At 46.5% G+C, this 20,982-nt stretch overlaps 1 protein-coding gene across 8 annotated transcripts in view; it reads right to left on the reverse strand.

Moving 5' to 3' along the window:
• LOC129712453 (CMP-N-acetylneuraminate-beta-galactosamide-alpha-2,3-sialyltransferase 4-like) overlaps window positions 1-20,982 on the reverse strand; it is a 165,003-nt gene that overhangs the window by 68 nt on the left and 143,953 nt on the right. For all 8 annotated transcript variants that reach the window (XM_055660903.1, XM_055660897.1, XM_055660898.1 and 5 more), the window contains 2 exons: window positions 14,558-14,710; window positions 1-4,410 (listed from right to left, as the gene is read on the reverse strand). The exon at window positions 1-4,410 is cut by the window's left edge and continues 68 nt beyond it. In XM_055660903.1, the coding sequence (XP_055516878.1) occupies window positions 4,330-4,410; window positions 14,558-14,710 (234 nt within the window). In that variant the 3' untranslated portion in view covers window positions 1-4,329. The remainder of the gene's footprint in view (window positions 4,411-14,557; window positions 14,711-20,982) is intronic.

A 20,982-nucleotide genomic window follows, 5' to 3' on the forward strand; every position in this document is an offset into this window, starting at 1 on the left:
ATCATTGTCAAATATCCTAGCCTCAACCAATAGAACAAAAAGTACACAATAAAATGTTTACATTTGACAGAACCAAATTTCCCGAGTTGCTTCATGTCTTTGTTAAAAAAAACATAGGAGGTACAAGAAAGAGTTCGGACATAAACAGCTCAGGACAGGGGGTCATTGTTAGAGTGCAGAATGAAGGAGACAAAAGGGGAAGGATGCTGAGGTCGGTGGGGAGGGGGGAAAGGTCACTCAGGCTGAGGAACCAGCCAAGTCCCTTTCAAATTCCAACCCCTTCCTTGCCCCAGTTTAGTTTAGCTTTGAGATACAGCGCGGAAACAGGCCCTTCGGCTCACCGAGTCCAGACTGTCCAGTGATCCCCGCGTGCTAAAACACCACTTCACATACACTAGGGACAATTTACATTTATACCAAGCCAATTAACCTACAAACATTCAAACCGACAAACTCTTTGGAGTGTGGAAGTAAACCGAAGATCTCAGAGAAAAACCCACGCAGGTCACGAGGAGAATGTACAAACTCCGTAAAGACAGCACCCGTAGTCGGGATCGTACTCAGGTCTCTGGCGCTGTAAGGCAGCAACTCTACCGCTGCACCACCATGCCCGCGGCACACTGGTGCCAGGAGGGAAAGCGTTGCTCCATCTGACTCTTCTCAAAAATAAAACATCTTAATATATTAATCTTCAGAATTTCTAATTTACTACTTAAGTCCAATGAGGTAGTGCAAATGGCACACTGTGGCAGGCCTTGCCAGAGCTCAGGAGTGCGGCCAATGGGCATTTGGCTTTTGTAAATAAAGGGGCTTCATTCCCTGTGAATCCAGCCATTAACACGGCGGCCTCAGAGAACACTGCTCCCCACTCACCATCCTCACAATGAACCACAGCGGAGGGGATGGTTGGGGACACTTTAGCCTGGCCAGTAAATAGCAGCACAAAAGTGGTATGGGTTTAGTTGGCGTTCACCTGGAAAGGATCCTTAGATGCCACCTTGACATCTAATTAACCTCACCATAGAAGAGGTTGGCCTCACCCCAACAACTGCACATAGAAGGGCCCCGACCCACAACATCTCTTATCCATGTTCTCCAGAGATGCTGCCTGACCCGCTGAGTTACTGCAGCATTTTGTGTCTATGGTATAGACTAGCAACTGCGCTTTATTGTTGTTGAATTCAACAGTACAGCACAGGAACAGGCCCTTTGGCCCACAATGTCTGTGCCAGACATAATGCCAAGACCAAACCTTCTCTGGCTGTACATAATCCATATCCCTCCATTCCCTGCGCTTCCGTGCACCTATCCAAGAGTCTCTCAAACGCCACTATCGCATCTGCCTCGACCAAGGCCTCTGGCATCGCGTTCCAGGCATTCACCATCTCCTTCAAACTTTGCCCTTCTCACCTTAAAGCTACGCCCTCAAGCATTCGATTTTTCAAACGTGGGAGAAAGATTCTGACTGGCCACCCTGTCTGTGCCTTTCATCATTTTTATATATTTGTATCGTATCCCCACAAACTCCAGCGTTCCAGACCAAGCAATGCAAGTCTGTCCAACCTCCCCCTGTAGCTAACAGCCCTTAACCCAGGCATCATTCCCATGAAAAAAGGCTCTGACTGTCTATCTTGTCTGTGCCTTTCATAATTCAATGTCCGAGGAGCTCAGATCTCTTTAGATCTCTCTATCCTCAGTTGAGTGGAGAATCTACATTTAAACCCAAACCGTTCATTGGTTTGCTTATGTTTATGAAGGAATGCTGGAAAATTGAAGGTAGACAAAAATGCTGGAGAAACTCAGCGAGTGAGGCAGCATCTATGGAGCGAAGGAAATAGACTACGTTTTGGTTCAAACGTTGCCTTTACTGCATAGATGCTGCCTCACCCGCTGAGTTTCTCCAGCATTTTTGTCTACAATAGCTTTGCTTATTTTGGGTTTAAATGGTCAATAGATGAAACTGGCCCTTGTGCAAAGACTGTCTATTTGTACATTCTTAATACCTTGTCATTTGTTACAGAAGGTAGCCAACAAACAATTGAGGTATCAACAAAATAATTAAACTACACGCAATGTGAACAATCACCGAACCACTTGGTGTTAAAAAATAATCTTCACAGGAGGTACAGCGACAGATTTCATCTGCTGGATGTATAGTTTTTTAACTTAGGGATACAATGCGAAAACAGGCCCTTCAGCCCTCCGAGACTGCACCGACCAGCGGGCACCCTGTACGCTAGCACTACCCTAGGGACAATTTACATTTATACTAAGCCAATTAACCTACAAACCTGCACGTCTTTGGAGTGTGAGAGGAAAGAGAAGATCTCTTAGAAAACCCACGCAGGTCATGGAGAGAGTATACAAACTCCGTACAGACAGCACCCGTAGTCAGGATCGAACAGTCAGGATCGAACCCAGGTCTCTGGCACTGTAAAGGGCCTGTCCCACTTACGCGACCTTTACAGGCGACTGCCGGCACCCGTCATAGGTTGTCGAAATTTTCAACATGTTGAAAATTCAGCGGCGACCAGAAAGACGCTACGACTCTTTGTAGACCTCTCAAGACCATAGGAGACCTCTCACAACCATAGGAGACCTCTCATGACCATACAGGTTGCATGGTCGTGAGAGGTCTATGGTCGTGAGAGGTCGTATAAGAGTCGTAGCGTCTTTCTGGTCGCTGCTGAATTCTCAAAGTTGAACATTTCGGCAACCTATGATGGATGCCGGCAGTCGCCTGTATAGGTCACGTAAGTGGAACAGGCCCTTAAGACAGCAACTCTACCGCGGAGCCACGGTGCTGACCAGACGTATTCAAGTTGTTGGTGGGGCTGGGTGGTTTCAAGGTGTTTTCTACATAGAAACCTGGTGGCTGCAGCAACAGAGGTGCAGGAAGGAACTGCAGATACTGGTTTATTCTGTAGACACACAATGCTGGAGTAACTCAGCGGGTCAGGCAGCAACCCTGGAGAAAAGGAAAAGGTAACATTTCGAGCCGAGACCCTTCTTCAGACCGAGAGTCAGGGGGAAGGGAAACAAGAGAGGTAGAGAACAAATGAATGGAAGATATGCAAAAAATGATGATGATCAAGGAGTGGAGCCCACAATGGTCCATTGTTGGCTGTGGGCTAGGTGATAACGAGCTATACAGACAGTGAAACTCAACTGGACAACAGCAAAACTAGTAGGATGGTGACTTGTGTGGGGAGGGACAGAGAGAGAGCGGGTGCAAGGGGTAGTGAAATAAAAATGATACCGCTGGGCTGTAAGTTGCCCAAGTGAAGTGTGTCTGATCCCTGAAAAAAAATCCCAGCCACGCTAACATTATTGACACACGAAAACCCAGCACATCTCCATGAGTGGTTCAGAACCTTGCCTGGTAGAGTGAATGTGGAGAGGATGGAAGAGGCCAGGATCAGAGATCGTAGCCTCAGAATGAAAGGATGTTCCTTTAGGAAGGAGATGAGGATATATTTATTTAGTCAACAGGTGGTGAATCTGTGGAATTAATTGCCACAGAAGGCTGTGGAGGCCAAGTCAACATAGGCAGATAGATTCTTGATTAGTGCGAGTGTCAGGGGAGGGCGGGTAAAAGTAGGGTGAGAAAATAGGAAGAACTTAAACAGGGAATTGAGAGAGCTGAAAGGGGCCAGGATATGTCCTTGATAAATAGGATGAAGGGGAATTCCAAAGCAGGGGTTATGGGGAGAAGGTAGGATAATCAGGTTAGGAGGGAGAGATAGAACAGCCATGGCAGAGAAGCTGAATGGCTTAATTTTGCTCCTATCATTTATGAATTTATGAACCTAAAAACCCAGATAAATTTTTTCCCTCGCTGATATTTACCCTCTACCCATTTTCCAGTCCCTTCACCTCTCTTAATCCATTACCTATAACGTGCCTTGGAAATATGTTCAGTCACCATTGGGATTCCACCGTGTAAGTGCAATGAATCCTATTAAAAGCAGCATATTTACGTGGGCATTGCCTGGGTTTGCCCCAAAGCACGATTGTCAGAACACCATCACCAGACCATCACCATCACCAGAGCTCCCAGGGGGACAATTACCGTTGGCACCAACTCTCTTCCCACTACCACTCCTTTACAATGCCCTATTTGGAGCAGGAAAGGGTGGCATTGGGTATGGTCCACCCCGCTGCCAAAGACGAACCAAGGTGGGCTGACCAGGGCGTACGAGAGAGTTGTATACAGAGGTGTCAATCTCAGAGTGTTGATGAGGCAGCATCAAATTCAAGTCAAGTCCAAGTTGATGGCATGTTTGTTCGAACCCAACATTGCCAGAAATGTACAAATCCTCCATGAGGTTATGTGAGATATCTGATGATCCCAGTGCTCTGCAGCTTCTTCAAGTAAACGTGTTCTTGGGTAACATTGTGCACAGATGTCTGAAAAACAACCAAGTAATCAGAATGATTCAATGTTGTTTGCAACTTCACACAGAAAACTGTTGACAGGCATCAAAAACGGTTCTCCCACAAGCTAGGGCACTGTCCAATTCACCTCTACCCCATTGTGGACATTGGACTTTGTCTTTGGAACTGATGCGCTACAATGCTAGGAATTATATACTGCACACTGTATTTCGTATTTAGAGATGGGTCGCACGAACTGTACCCTTCGGCCCACCGAGTCCACGCTGACCAACAATCACCCCATCCACTACCATCATCCTACACATTGGGGACAATTTACAGTTAACCTACAAACATGTATGTCTTTGGAGTGTGGGAGAAAACCAGAGCACCCGGAGGAAACAAACATGGTCACAGGGACAACATACAAACTCCATACACACAGCAGCCACAGTCAGGATCAAACTCATGTCTCCGACGCTGTGAGGTAGCAACTCTACCGCTGCGCCGCCCTTCTGTACCTTCCCCTTCGTTCCACCTATTGTACTTGAGTTTGACAATTCTATCACAGAAAGATACAAAATCCGGGAGTAATTTAGCAGCCAGGCAGCATCTCTGGGGAACATGGATGGGTGATGTTTCGGGCCGGGACCCTTCTTCAGACTGAGAGTCAGGGGGGTGGGAAGAGGTGAGGGTGGGGGGGTGGGCAGGACAGAGCATGACCTGCATTTTCGTATAATATATCATAGAGTAGTCATGCCGACTATGTTCTGTTGTGCTGAAGCAAAGCAAGAATTCCATTGTCCTATCAGGGACACATGACAATAAATTCTCTTGAATCTTGAATCTTGAATCTTGATCCGTTTGGATAGCTTGCTAAACAAGCCCGGTACACAGGACAATAATAAAACTACATCTAAACATACAGAGTCTGTAGAGTTTTTCACACAGAGAGTGGTGGTACTGGAACAAGCTGCCAGAGGAGGTGGTGCGGGCAGCTACAATTATAATGGCTGCAAGGCAAGGAGACAGGCACTTGGATGGGAAAGACATGGAGGGATACGGACCCAATGGGGGGACACAGTGTAGATAAAGATCATGGTTGGCATAGACAAGGGAGGTAGAAAGGGCCTGCCTCTATGATTTACAGTTCCATGAACCTAGAATACACCAGATACGCATCGAATGATCTCACTAGGCGGCACAGTGGCGCAGTGGTAGAGTTGCTGCCTCACCACAGCAGAGACCCGGGTTCAATTCCGGCCATGGGTGCTGTCTGTGTGGAGTTTTGTAGGCTTTCACTGTGACCGTGTGGGTCTTCTCCAGGTGCTCTGGTTTCCTCCCACACTCTATAGACGTACAGGGTTGTAAGATGTTTAGGAAGGAACTGCAGATGCTGGTTTAATCTGAAAAGAGACACAAAATGCTGGAGTAACTCAGCGGCTCAGGAGAGAAGGAATGGGTGACCTTTCAAGCCGAGACCCTTTTTCAGACTGGCTCAGTTGGAAGAAGGGTCTCGACGGTCTTGCAGGAAGATTGTTCCCGATGTTGGGGAAGTCCAGGACAAGGGGTCACAGCTTAAGGATAAAGGGGAAATCCTTTAAAACCGAGATGAGAAGAACTTTTTTCACAGAGAGTGGTGAATCTGTGGAACTCTCTGCCACAGACGGTAGTCGAGGCCAGTTCATTGGCTATATTTAAGAGGGAGTTAGATGTGGCCCTTGTGGCTAAGGGGATCAGAGGGTATGGAGAGAAGGCAGGTATGGGATACTGAGTTGGATGATCAGCCATGATCATATTGAATGGCGGTGCAGGCTCGAAGGGCCGAATGGCCTACTCCTGCACCTAATTTCTATGTTTCTATGTTTCTATGACCCAAAATGTCACAATCTCTTTCCTCCTTCTCACCCTTCACCTTCTCTCCAGAGATATTGTCTGACCAGCTGAGTGACTCCAGCTTTTTGTGTCTGTCTCAGGTTTGTAGGTTAATTGGCTTTGGTAAAAGTTGTAAATTGTCCTTAGTGTGTAGGATGGTGCTAGTGTACCTGGCGGTACAGACCCGGTGGGCGTAAGGGCCTGTTTCCGCACTGTATCTCTAAACTGAACTAAATTAAATTAAACTAAACAATTCCTGCACCACCTACGTAGATTGATGGTCAATGGTGCAACCATCATTGACCAGGAAACATCTTGCAGTGTGTTGTCTCCTCACTAGTTAGTTAGTCACTAGTTAGAGGGAAGTTCTGTTGACAGCATGGACACTCACTGGGCAATTATTTCAACCAGCAACAAAGCCCTATCTCCACCAGAGTGTCTGAAAACCATAGTAAATTTATCTCATATAATTCACATGCTGACGTAATCTTTTTACATTGACTGGAGTTTGAAAAATGTTAATGTTTCACAAGAAATTAGATATAATAAGAGGATTTTTGTTTGGCCTCATTTGGGTCACCATGTGTAATTCTGGTGGCCGCATTACAGGAAGGATGTGGAGGCCTTAGCAAAAGTGTAGAGGAGGTTAACCAGTATGTTATCAAGATTAGTGGGTATAAGCTACAGGGCCACTTAGACAGATTTGGATTGTGTTCTCTGGAACGTCAGATGATGCTTCTATGATAAAAAGTATGTAACATTCTGAGAGACATTAATGGCGTAGACTGATAGAATCTTCTTCCAAAGATGGAAAAATCAAAGGGCACAGCCTTCAAGTGAGAGGGGCAAAGTTTTAAGGAAATGCACGGAGCAAGTTTTTTTATACAGAGGGCAGTGCCTGGAACGCGCTGAAGAAGATACATTAGTGGCATTTAAAATAGTTTAGGATAGGCATATGGATATGTATGGAATTGAGGGATATAGATTAGGTGCAGGTCCTTGCATCATGTTCACCACAGATATTGTTGGCCGAAGGACCTGGTATCATCTATCTATATTACTAAAACTGTTCTTGACCGGTTTTGGCGATCTGTGCTGCGATTTCCGAGAGAACGCCGCCACCTATGGCCGTCATTTTTGGCCACCTCGCTCAGGGCCCCCCTCCGCCGTATGTGTGCCGAGGATTTTTTCCGTCGATGAAATATGACAGAGATATTAATGTTTTTACAAAATACCCCATTCTCTCTGCTGCCCCCGCTGGAGGCAGGAAAAGGGAATATAACACCAGGAAGTGGTGTGCCTCAATTAGTCTCTGCAAGCTGGAGCTCTGTCAATTAGTCTCTGTCACTCTGAGCTCTGAATGACACTGAACAAATGTTTACAGCACTGTGAGTACCCTTAATTTGGTTTGAAAATGAACATATAGTTAGTTTGAAGTAAAAAAGCACTGTCTGTAAATGGTTGATTGGGTTGAATTAAAAAAGGCACTCTCTCTCTCTCTCTCTCTCTCTCTCTCTCTCTCTCTCTCTCTCTCCCCTCCCTCTCCTTCTTCTCTCTCCTCCTCTCCTCCCCCCTCTCCCCCTCTCTCTCTCTCCTCTCTCCCCTCCCTCCTCTCTCTCCCTCCCCCCCTTCCTCTCCGCTCTCCCCCTCTCCTCTCCCCTCCCCTCTCTCCCCCACTCCCTCTCTCTCTCCTCTCCTCCTCCCTCCCCTCTCCTCCTCTCCTCCCTCCTCCCCTCTCCTCTCCCCCTCTCCTCTCCTCCTCCTCTCCCCTTCTCTCCCTCCCTCCCTCTCTCCTCTCTCCCTATCTCTCTCTCTCCTCCCCTCTCCTCTCTCTCCCCCCTCTCCTCTCCCTCCCCCCTCCCCTCTCCTCTCCCCTCCTCCCTCTCTCTCTCTCCCACTCTTTTTCCTCAGATCCATCCCCTCTAAACCCCCCCTCCCCCTCAACACACCCCTACCCCCTACCTCTCCTCCCCCTCTCCCTCCCTTCCCTCCCCCTCCCTCTCCCCCCACTCGCCCCCCCCCCCCCCTCATCTCTTCCCCCACTCAGCACACCCTCTCTCTCCCCCTCCCCCCCTCTCCCTCTCTCCCCTCCCCTCCTCCCCTCGATCCCCCTCCCCACCTCTTCCTCCCTCCCCCTAAACCCCCTCCCCCTCCACACCCCCTATACCCTATACTCTTCCCTCCATCCTCCCCCCTCCCTCTCCCTCCCCCTTCCTGCTCCCCACTCTCTCCCCCCGCACCCCCCTCTCAGCACCCCCTCTCTCCCCCCCTCACTTTCACCCTTCTCTCTCTCCTCCCCTCCCCCACATTTCCCCCCTCACCACCCCCCGTCCCTCTTACCCTCCTCTCCACCCCCTATCCCTCTTGCCCCTCTCTCTGTGTCTATGTCTCTCTGTCTCTGCCCCTTCTGTCTCTGCCCTCACTCTCTACCCCCGCCGCCACCCCCCTCTCTAGATGTGACTGGAAGTTGGGAGCTATGCGTCAGTAGATAGGGTGGTTATGGGGTAAAAGCAGCAAATTAATAATATTAATATAATATCAAGGGGGTAATTAGCGTGAGTGCGGTGGGGGCGGGGGATAGTTAGTGTGTGACACTGCATGCCGCCTCCCCCCCCACAACCGCACGTTGGGGGAACAGACCCAACGGGTCTGCACTTGGTCTAGTGCTATATAGATCCATGTTCTATAGTATGTATACTGGAAGGAAGGCATGAGCAGTTCTACACGAGCTCCAACAGGTAAGTGGATCTTGAATGGGTCTTTAGGATAGGCGGCAAGCACTTACTAATCTCCACAATGCAGCAACATTCAATAAAACTAAACCAGGCTATAAGCACTCATGTTAAGAGTTGTTATCACCCAACTGAATCATCCCATCACACCCAGAGAGCAGTGCTGAACCATATAACAATAACCATATAACAATTACAGCAAGGAAACAGGCCATCTCGGCCCTACAAGTCCGTGCCGAACAACTTTTTTCCCTTAGTCCTACCTGCCTGCACTCATACCATAACCCTCCATTCCCTTCTCATCCATATGCCTATCCAATTTATTTTTAAATGATACCACCGAACCTGCCTCCACCACTTCCACTGGAAGCTCATTCCACAACGCTACACTCTCTGAGTAAAGAAGCTCCCCCTCATGTTACCCCTAAACTTCTGTCCCTTAATTCTGAAGTCATGTCCTCTTGTTTGAATCTTCCCTATTCTCAAAGGGAAAAGCTTGTCCACATCAACTCTGTCTATCCCTCTCATCATTTTAAAGACCTCTATCAAGTCCCCCCTTAACCTTCTGCGCTCCAGAGAATAAAGACCTAACTTATTCAACATTACATCCCAGCTTCTATACTCAATGCTCTGATTTATAAAGGCTAGCATACCAAAAGCTTTCTTTACTACCCTATCTATATGAGATTCCACCTTCAAGGAACTATGCACGGTTATTCCCAGATCCCTCTGTTCAACTGTATTCTTCAATTCCCTACCATTTACCATGTACGTCCTATTTTGATTTGTACTGCCAAGGTGTAGCACCTCACATTTATCAGCATTAACCTCCATCTGCCATCTTTCAGCCCATTCTTCCAAATGGCCTAAATCACTCTGTAGACTTTGGAAATCCTCTTCATTATCCACAACACCCCCTATCTTGGTATCATCTGCATACTTACTAATCCTATTTACCACACCTTCATCCAGATCATTGATGTACATGACAAACAACAAAGGACCCAACACAGATCCCTGAGGCACCTCACTAGTCACCTGCCTCCAACCCGACAAACAGCCATCCACCATTACCCTCTGGCTTCTCCCATTCAGCCACTGTTGAATCCATCTTGCTAATCCTCCGGCACTATTCCCGTTTCTAATGACATTTGAAATATTTCTGTCATAGCCCCGGCTATTTCTACACTAACTTCCCTCAATGTTCTAGGGAATATCCTGTCAGGACCTGGAGACTTATCTACTTTTATATTTTTCAAAAGTGTCAGTACTTCTTTTACTTTGAAACTCATAGTATCCATAGCTACTCTACTAGTTTCCCTTACCTCACATAATTCAATATCCTTCTCCTTGGTGAATACCGAAGGAAAGAAATTGTTCAATACCTCCCCCATCTCTTTTGGCTCTGCAGATATCTGTCCACTCTGTCTCTCCAATGGACCAATTATATCCCTCGTTATCCTTTTGCTATTAATATAGCTGTAGAAACCCTTTGGATTTACTTTCACCTTACTTGCGAAAGCAACCTCATATCTTCTTTTAGCTTTTCTAATTTCTTTCTTAAGATTCCTTTTACAATCCTTATACTCCTCAAGCACCTCATTTACTTCATGCTGCCTATAATTATTGTAGATCTCCCTCTTTTTCTGAACAAGATGTCCAATTTCTCTTGAAAACCAGGGCTCTTTCCATTTTTTACTGTTTCCTTTCAACCGAACAGGAACATAAAGATTCTGTACTATTAAAATTTCCCTTTTAAATGTCCTCCATTTCTCTTCTACATCCTTCCCATAAAACAACAAGTCCCAGTTCACACCTTTTAAATCATTACGCATCGCATCAAAGTTAGCCTTTCTCCAATCAAAAATCTCAACCCTAGGTCCAGTTCTGACCCTCTCCATAATTATATTGAAACTAATGGTATTGTGATCACTGGACCCAAAGTGCTCCCCAACGCATACCTCCGCCACCTGTCCCGTCTCATTTCCTAACAGGAGGTCCAGCACTGCCCCTCCTCTAGTAGGTACCTCTATGTATTGTTGCAAAAAACTATCCTGCACACATTTTACAAACTCCAAACCATCCAGCCCATTTACAGAATGTGTTTCCCAGTCTATGTGTGGAAAGTTGAAATCTCCCACAATCACTACCTTGTGCTTACTACTAATATCTGCTATCTCCTTACATATTTGCTCTTCCAATTCTCGTTCCCCGTTTGGCGGTCTATAATACACCCCTATAAGTGTTGCTACACCTTTCCCACTTCTCAGTTCCACCCAAATAGCCTCCCTAGATGAGCCTTCCAATCTATCCTGCCAAAGCACTGCTGTAATATCTTCCCTGACTAGTAATGCAACACCTCCACCTCTTGCCCCTCCAATTCTATCACACCTGAAGCAATGAAATCCTGGAATATTTAGTTTCCAATCACAGCCCTCCTGCAACCATGTTTCACTGATCGCCACAACATCATACTTCCAGGTGTCTATCCAGACTCTAAGCTCATCCACCTTTCTTACAATGCTCCTAGCATTAAAATATGCACATTTAAGAAACCCCCCGTCTCTTCTTCTCTGTTTATTTCCTTTTTTTTTTTCTCTTGTGCCTGAGTGCTTCCCTTTTCTGCTTCCTGCCTCCCATTCTGTCTACTAGCTTTCTCTATTTGAGTCCCTCGCCCCAACCATTCTAGTTTAAAGTCTCCCCAGTAGCCTTTGCAAATTTCCCCGCCAGGATATTGGTCCCCCTCGGGTTCAAGTGCAACCCATCCTTTCTGTACAGGTCCCACCTTCCCCAAAAGAAGTCCCAATGATCCAGAAACTTGAATCCCTGCTCTCTGCACCAGTCTTTCAGCCACACATTTATCCTCCACCTCGCTCCATTCCTACTCTCACTGTCGCGTGGCACAGGCAGTAATCCTGAGATTGTTACCTTTTTGGTCCTTTTCCTTAACTCTCCTCCCAACTCCCTAAATCCTCCCTTCAGGACCTCTTCCCTTTTTTTACCTATGTCATTGGTACCTATATGTACCACGACCTCAGGCTCCTCTCCCTCCGATTTCAGGATATCTTGGACGCGTTGAGACACGTCCGAGACCTTGGCACCAGGGAGGCGGACAACCATCCTGGTCTCCCTACTGCGTCCACAGAATCGCCTATCCGACCCCCTAACAATAGAGTCCCCAATTACTATTGCCCTCTTCTTTTTGTCCCTACCTTTCGGAGCAACAGGGCCGGTCTCTGTGCTGGAGGCACGTCCGCTGTCGCTACCCCCGTGCTGAACTCTTGTAATGAAACGTTTAAGGGCTATTAATGCTGATGGGCCATAAAATCAGATGTTCTTTATGAAATACATCATTGTATATTCCAAAATAATCAGTTGTTATACCCAGGTGTGATAAAATTTGTGAGATAAAATCTACACTGGCCTTATACACAGGAAATTGTAGGATGAATTATATATATTTTTTTAAATAAACAACAGGTCCCACTTGGTCTAGTACTCATTAAACTCTGATCTTGCATGTGTGTGTACATGTGGTTGTCTTTTCATCTTCACCAAAACACTATGCGGTAACTATAGCATTTTTACATATTCTGATTCACATTTTCCCCTCTAGGTAAATATCATCTTCACAGAACATTTTATGCTTTATTTCTCGACATTACTGATTAAAGTTTAAAAACATCAAAAAACTTTGAATTTAAAAATGACCAGCTTTCACTGATGACATAACAATGGCTCGGCTCACACACAGAATCTTCCCCGTGCTCCGAGTGATGTCACCCCCCAGTTTCAACTGGAGAAGTGGTAAGTGGGAGCTAGATAAGTGTTTGAAAGAAAACAATCCAAACACTGAAGGTGTAAGAAAGGGTCAATGACCTGGAATATTGGCCCTGTTTCTCCCCCCACAGGTGCTGCCTGACCTGCTGAGTGTTTCCAGCATTTGTTTTTGTGGCAAAGGCGATGATCTAGCTGAATTGACCTTGCATAGAGCCTATGCAGACAATGGATGTAACCAAATTGAGAATCTGCAGTGATTTGAATAACCAGGTAGATCCCCATCAGTGAAATAAATGAATAAAGGAACTTACGAAGAAAAGACATCAAGTGCTGGAGTAAGTCAATGGGTCAGACAGCATCTCTGAAGATAGATGACTTTTCAAGTTGGGACCATTCTTGAGGGATTATTATCTTTACTTTTAGACATTAGATGTTTGACATTAGAAACATGCAATTCAGAGCAAGTATTAACTCATCAGGTGTTGGCGTTCTTCTGTACCATCACATACCTCAACTGTCCCCCTCCCTGACTCGTAGTCTCATGAAGGGTCTCAGCCCGAAACATCACCTATTCCTTCTCTCCAGAAATGCTGCCTGTCCACCTGTTACTCCAGCATTTTGTGTCTATCTTTGGTGTAAACCAGCATCTGCAGTTGCATCCTACACCTTACACATTAACTCATCCACTAAGAACAATAGTTGTTTGGGCTAACAGAATCAAGGGATATGGGGAGAAAGCAGAAACGGGGCACTGATTTTAGATGGTCATATTGAATGGCAGTGCTGGCTTGAAGAGCCGTATGGCCAACTGCTGCACCTATTGTCTATGTTTCTATGTATCATCGGTTGTTGGCTTGGAATACCTGGACCATCTAGAAGGCCACTGTAATTGCTCAAGTCAAGTCAAGTCAAGTCACATTTATTTATATAGCACATTTAAAAAACAACTCTCGTTGGCGAAAGTGCTTTACATTTGTTATAAGAATAGTATAAACAAACAAACTACATACATATATACATATAGCCCTCGCTCAGAGGACGTCAAGAAAGGCTTGGGAGTATAGATAAGTTTTTAGTCTCGATTTACAGGAGTCGATGGAGGGGGCAGTTCTGATGGGAAGGGGGATGCTGTTCCACAGTCTAGGAGCTGCAACTGCAAAGGCGCGGTCGCCCCTGAGCTTATGCCTAGACGGCGGGATGTTCAGTAACCCCAAGTCGGCCGATCTGAGGGACCTGGAGGTGGAGTGGTGGGTGAGAAGACTTTTGATGTAGGTGGGGTCAAGCCCATTGAGGGCTTTGTAGATGTAGAGGAGGATCTTGAAATTTATACAAAACCACACAGGGAGCCAGTGGAGAGAGGCCAGGATCGGGGTGATGTGGTCCCTTTTTCGGGTGCCCGTCAGGAGTCTCGCTGCGGCGTTTTGGACCAGTTGCAGGTGGGACAGGGAAGATTGGCTGATGCCAGTGTAAAGAGAGTTGCAGTCATCTAGGCGGGAGGAGATAAATGTGTGGATGATCTTTTCGAGGTCATCAAACTGGAGGAATTGTTTTATTTTAGCTATCGTCCAAAGCTGAAAGAAGCTAGCTTTTACCATGGCATTGACCTGTTTGTTACCTGCTCAGGTTCATGCAGGCTCAGATAAGCATGGGTCTTCGCCAACAAAGTTAATTAGGCTTAGACCATCATGGGAGTGATTGATGCCGCTAAAGTGGAGACGGTAACTGCAGCAAAGGAACACTCATTACTGAAGAGAGAATGTGAAGTAAAGGGATTATTCCCATTTGATACTTACATCCACCATGGCCATTTTCAGCTGATCATAATAATGGATCAGACCGTTCTTTTGGTTCAGTGGATAACCGAAGCCAGCAACATCGACCTCGTCACAATAGTTCAGAGCCATGGTAATGGCAAGGAAACCTGTTGTCGGCCACAGAGATTTTGCCTGCAGTAAAGAGGAAACATTTCACTGACAATTGGACCCCACCTAAATGCAAGTCATACTAAGAATATAAGAATATAAGATGGGAGAGTCTACAAGGAAGACTCAAACTATCACAGAGGTTTTGCAGTGTGAAGGCAAAGAGAGACTTTTGAAAATGAAAAAGATCTCGAATACAGAATAAAGATATGGAATACAGGGCAAGAGGAGCAAAGGATTTCCAAAAAGATCAACCATTTAGCTGTGTCAGGCCATCTTTTCTTTCATCCAGGAGTCTGAAAAAGGGTCTCGACCCGAAATGTCACCAATTCCTTTTCTCGATAGATGTAGAGTTACTCCAGCATTTAGTGTCGAGGTTTGGTGTAAACCAGCCTCTGCATTTCCCCGACACTAGAGAGCAGCACGGTGGCGCAGTGGTACAGTTGCTTCCTCACAATGCTATAGACCCGGGTGCAATCCTGACTACGGGTGCTGTCTGTACGGAGTTTGCACGTTTCCCTGTGGCCATGTGGGTTTTCTCCGGGATCTCCGGTTTCCTCCCACACTCCAACGATGTACGGGTTTGTAGGCTAATTGGTTTGGTAAAATTGTAATTTGTCCCTCGTGTTTGTAGGATAGTGTTAATATGTATGGGGATCGCTGGTCGACATGGACTCGGTGGGCCGAACGGCCTTTTTCCACTCTGTATCTCTAAACTAAACCAAACTAAACTAAACTAAACTAAACTGAACCAGAATGTCAGGTTTTTCAATTGCATTTCGCTATAGCTGTAACACTATATTCTACAATCAGTTTACTTGATGTAATTACTTGTGACAGGATGTGCCTGCATATCACACAAAACAAAGGTTCAGGTATTGCTATGTGTTTATTATTTCCAGGTGCAGTGAAAAGCGTTTGTTTGAATGCTCTCCAGTCAAATTAAATCATACTGTACATGATTACAATGAGGCCATACACAAATACAACCGTTAGTGCAAAGAGAAAATGTCCAAAATGCTGAATTGACAATAGACAATAGGTGCAGGAGGAGGTCATTCGGTCCTTCAAGCCAGCACCGCCATTCAATGTGATCATGGCTGATCATCCACAATCAGTACCCCATTCCTGCCTTCTCCCCATACCCACTGACTACGCTATCTTCAAGAGCCCTATCTAGCTCTCTCTTCAAAGTATCCAGAGAACCGGCCTCCATCGCCCTCTGAGGCAGAGAATGCCATAGACTCACAACTCTCTAGGTGGAAAAGTGTTTCCTCATCTCCGTTCTAAATGGCTTACCACTTATTATTAAACTGTGACTCCTGGTTCTGGACTCCCCCAACATCGGAAACATGTCTGAAGAAGGGTTTTGGCCCGAAACGTTGCCTATTTCCTTCGCTCCATAGATGCTGCTGCACCCGCTGAGTTTCTCCAGCTTTTTTGTGTACCATCGGAAACATGTTTCCTGCCTCTAGCATGTCCGAAACTTTAATAATCTTATATGTTTCAATAGGAATCCCCTCTGATCCTTTTAAATTCCAGCGTGTACAAGCCCAGCCTCTCCAGTCACTCAACATATGACAGTCCCGCCATCCCGCAAATTAACCTTATAAACCTACGCCTCACTCCCTCAGTAGCAAGAATATGCAGTATTTATATGGCACTGTAGTATTATAGCTGCAGGAAATAGTCTAAGGTCCTCAGTGAGAGAGGTTGGAAGATCGAGACCTTACCCTAGTTCATGGGATGGCCACACTTCGAAGACGTGCAGGTTTGTAGATTAATTGGCTACTGTAAATTGCCACGTGTGCAGGATGTGAAAATGGGAAAACATGGAACTAGTTATTATAGTTATTATAGCACCATGTTATGGGATAAGACATCCCATGAACACGATGGCACAGCCTTACAGCACTTGTAATGCCGGAAACCCGGGTGCGATCCCGACTACTGTACGGAGTTTCTACGTTCTCCATGTGACCGCATGGGTTTTCTCTGAGATCTTCGGTTTCCTCCCACACTCCAAATACAATCAGGTTTGTAGGTTACACAAAAAAGCTGGAGAAACAGCGGGTGCAGCAGCATCTATGGAGCGAAGGAAATAGGCAACGTTTCGGGCCGAAACCCTTCTTCAGACTGATCGGGGGCGGGGGTGGACAGGGACAAGAAAGGGAAAAGGAGGAGGAGCCCGAAGGCTGGGGGATGGGAGGAGACAGCAGGGGGGCTGAGGAAGGGGAGGAGACAGCAAGGACTAACAAAATTGGGAGAATTCGATGTTCATGCCCCCAGGATGCAGACTCCCCAAGTATCTGCATCCCGGGGGCATGAACATCGAATTCTCCCAATTTTGTTAGTCCTTGCTGTCTCCTCCCCTTCCTCAGCCCCCCTGCTGTCTCCTCCCATCCCCCAGCCTTCGGGCTCCTCCTCCTTTTCCCTTTCTTGTCCCCGCCCACCCCCGCTCCCGATCAGTCTGAAGAAGGGTTTCGGCCCGAAACGTTGCCTATTTCCTTCGCTCCATAGATGCTGCTGCACCCGCTGAGTTTCTCCAGCTTTTTTGTGTAACCTTCGATTCTCCAGCATCTGCAGTTCCCTCTTAAACACAGGTTTGTAGGTTAATTGGCTTTGTGTAAGTGTAAATTGTCCCGAGTGTGTGTTAATGTGTGGGGATCGCTGGTCGGCGCAGACTCGGTGGGCTGAAGGACCTGTTTCCACACTGTATCCCTAAACTAAACTAAACTAGTGTGCAGGTGATTGGTGGTCGGCAACGACTCGGTGGGCCGAAGGGCCTGTTTCCACATTGTATCCCTAAAATTAAAACTAAAACCACTCTGTTGTCGGCCAACAAGCAGGGAAGAAGCTATTCCTGGATCTTGTGGTACTCACAGCTTAAGGATAAGGGGGAAATCCTTTAAAACCGAGATGAGAAGACCTTTTTTTCACACAGAGAGTGGTGAATCTCTGGAACTCTCTGCCACAGAGGGTAGTTGAGGCCAGTTCATTGGCTATATTTAAGAGGGAGTTAGATGTGGCCCTTGTGGCTAAGGGGATCAGGGGGTATGGAGAGAAGGCAGGTACGGGATACTGAGTTGGATGATCAGCCATGATCATATTGAATGGTGGTGCAGGCTCGAAGGGCCGAATGGCCTACTCCTGCACCTAATTTCTATGTTTCTATGTTTCTATGTACGTCCAAATTTGTGTATTCCTGCCTGACAGGAGAGGGGAGAAGAAGGAATGACTGATGTGAGAATGGTTCTTGTTTATTTGGCTGCGTTCCCAAGGCTTTGTGAGGTGAAGCTGGAGCTGATAGTGGGAGGTTGGTGTGTGTAATGGACTTGGCATTGTGCCTCAGTATACATGGCAATATTAATAGCCCCATGTCCAGGGAGGGCAATGAGCAAATAGAAAAATATTTTTGGTTTCGTCCAAATGTATTTTGAAAGGAAATGAAAAGTTACATGGACATATTTAGAGCATGGGTGGGATGTTCCAGTGAATAATTCCGACAATAGTTAACAGGCAAGGAAAATTGGAGGGAAGTTGCTTCCCAAAAGTAATGGAATAACGCTGAATTTATCAATAATTCGGTTTTATTTTATATAAATTTGTATATAGGGAATAGTAGGAAGTAGTGTATATTTGCCATTTTACTTCGGAGTCACGTGAGTGACTACGTGAAGAAGCCCGCTACGACGCATGCGTGTCATATCGCATACACGCATTGTACGAGTCAGACATGGGAGAGGACGTCTCCCTAGAGGTAAATGGAAAGAAGCAGGTAAGAGACTGCAACATTTTTCCCACTTACCTTGCAGGTAGGAAACCGCAGGATGAAGAAGTTGCGGGAAAGCTGGAGGGGAGAACCGCGGAGACAGCGGGCAGCCAGCAATCTCAGCAGCCGACGGCAGACGAATCCTCCGGAGAGGAAAAAGCTGTGCCCGACGTCGCTCCCCGCACCGGCAAGATTCACTGCTGCCGGGCGGGAAGCGAAGCAACATGTCCCGGGTTGGATACAGTCGCTAGCGGCATTGGAGCCGATTGAAGCGGCTGGAGGACCGGGACGGGCGACCAGTACCATGAGTACTCCGTAACCGTCAGCCGACATCTCGGACAACAGCCCAAGGACCTACGCTACGGGGTCCGTGGGGCTGCGGGAGGAAGCACGTTCCTCCCAAACGGCAGGCTGAGAACCAGCACAGGTAAGAACAATTTTTCCTTACCTTTGTGCTTTACAGACGTCGCTGCCGTATTCTGAAGAGCAGCAGGCAGCCAGCTACGGACGTCAGTATAGAGCCACAGAGGTCGCTGCTGTGTTCTGAACAGCAGGCAGCCAGCTACGGACGTCAGTACAGAACACTGAAGTCGCCGCCACACAGACATCGCTGCTGTTTAATGACCAGCAGCAGGCAGCAGGCAGCAATGAATGTCGGCACCAGCATCTCCCATAAGGGAGCAAGTGCCAAACTTCACCCTAAATGGGTAGAGGTGCCCGTGAGTACCGGGACCATGAGGAGCGGCATGAGTATATCGGGAGGCGGGGAGCGACCAGTGCCCGTAGGCATGGGGACCGGCTGCGGGAAATACCGCGTGCGACTAGTGCCCGAGAGCACCAAGGTCGGCAGGAGCGGTCCCATATATTAAAGCACCCGCGATCGACTAGTGCCCGAGAGGATGTAAGTCGGCTGGAGCGGTTGCTGGAGTAAATTTCTCCACAGTGGCAGGCTCCGGGATTGGAGGATAGCCACAGTGGGCAAAAAATATAAGTCCCACAGCAGTTTCCCCATAAGGGCTGCATGAAATATCAGACGCCTCTGAGGAGGGTATTGAAGGTCTGACGGGGGTAAAATCTGAGCAGGTGATGGAGCCACCTTCCCCTATTGAAGGGTGGGAAAAAACAACCTGCTGAACATGATGAGCCAGTACTGCCAGCAGGAACACACTGAGAATGATCTCGAGAAGGATGGCTGTGAGTATTGAATATATGTCCACCCATCAACTTCAAGCTAATACTTTTGCTGAAGTGTTGGCAAGGCATTTATACCCCGGGAAATTGTGGTGCTCTTAATGTAGCCAGTGTTACAGGTGCACTTGCAGACATGTTGGGCAGGCCGTTAGGAGTCGGGATATTAAAATCCAAAATACTCTGAAAGGTCTCATGGCGGGCATAACAGCTTTGGCCCGCATGTTTGAAAAGGTGGACATAATTAGTGACCACAAGGATGCTATTGCACTATTTTTGCAATGTGCAGTTTGAACTAAATATATTAGAAAGAGGGCCATTCAGCCAGCTCTAGACCCTAAATTCGCTATACTATGTAAGCAAAGGGCTATAGACCCTGCTATTTGGGGGAGACCTGTCCAAACAGGTTAAAGATTTGAATGAGGAGGCTAGACTTTGGGGCTGATTAGAGCATCCAAAGGATATCTGGGGAAGACATTAACCTTATGGGCATCCTAAGAGAGGTAGTTTTTGTAATAATACTACAAAGAATTGGGCAGAGGTACCCAGCAGCAGCGTCCTGTTTAGGGTTTGGCCCGGGACGACCACTGTGGAAGATGCAAAAGCCTCTACGTCAGCATCTACCCTAACCTAAACCTTAAGGCCCTCCACAACCACGAATGAAACCAAGAAAATAAATTGGTTACCACCGATAACCATGGAGGTAGGTGAATCTGGGGCTCCAGCATTAATAGGGAGCATGGAAGTTGGAGGGACATTGCAACTTCATTTGGAAGCATGGTGTAATATAACTATGGACAGATATATCCTTAGCAGTATTAAGGGATATCTGATAGAGTTTCTACACAAACAAAACCCTCCAGTACAACATGCACCGGACAGAATATACATGCTTACGAAAAGGGAACTACAAAGATTATTCACTAAACGGGTAATGGAACAAACCAAACCTGAACAACAGGAATTTGTCTCAAACATATTTATTAGAAATAAGAAAGATGGGGGTTGCCGTATTATTATGGATTTATCAACGCTTCACAATGTTGTGCAATATGTTCATTTTAAAAATGGATACTTTAGCAGTGCTAAAGAGTTAGTTTCAGCAGGCTACTTTATGGCAAATATTGATCTTAAAGATGCTTACTATACAATATCCAACAGAGGAAAAATTTTAAACCAGCTTTGGTATTGCCGCAACACCAAAATCATAGAGTAATGGCATAGTTGGATGATATACTTATTGTGGGAATAACTTATGAATTGGCATGTTAGGCAGTGGTTGCCACTAAACAATTGTTTGAACAGCTGGATTCATTATCCATCCACTTAAGTCAAA

The sequence above is a fragment of the Leucoraja erinacea genome, chromosome 32 (assembly GCF_028641065.1).
Source record: "Leucoraja erinacea ecotype New England chromosome 32, Leri_hhj_1, whole genome shotgun sequence".
In the NCBI taxonomy this organism is placed as follows: domain Eukaryota; kingdom Metazoa; phylum Chordata; class Chondrichthyes; order Rajiformes; family Rajidae; genus Leucoraja; species Leucoraja erinaceus.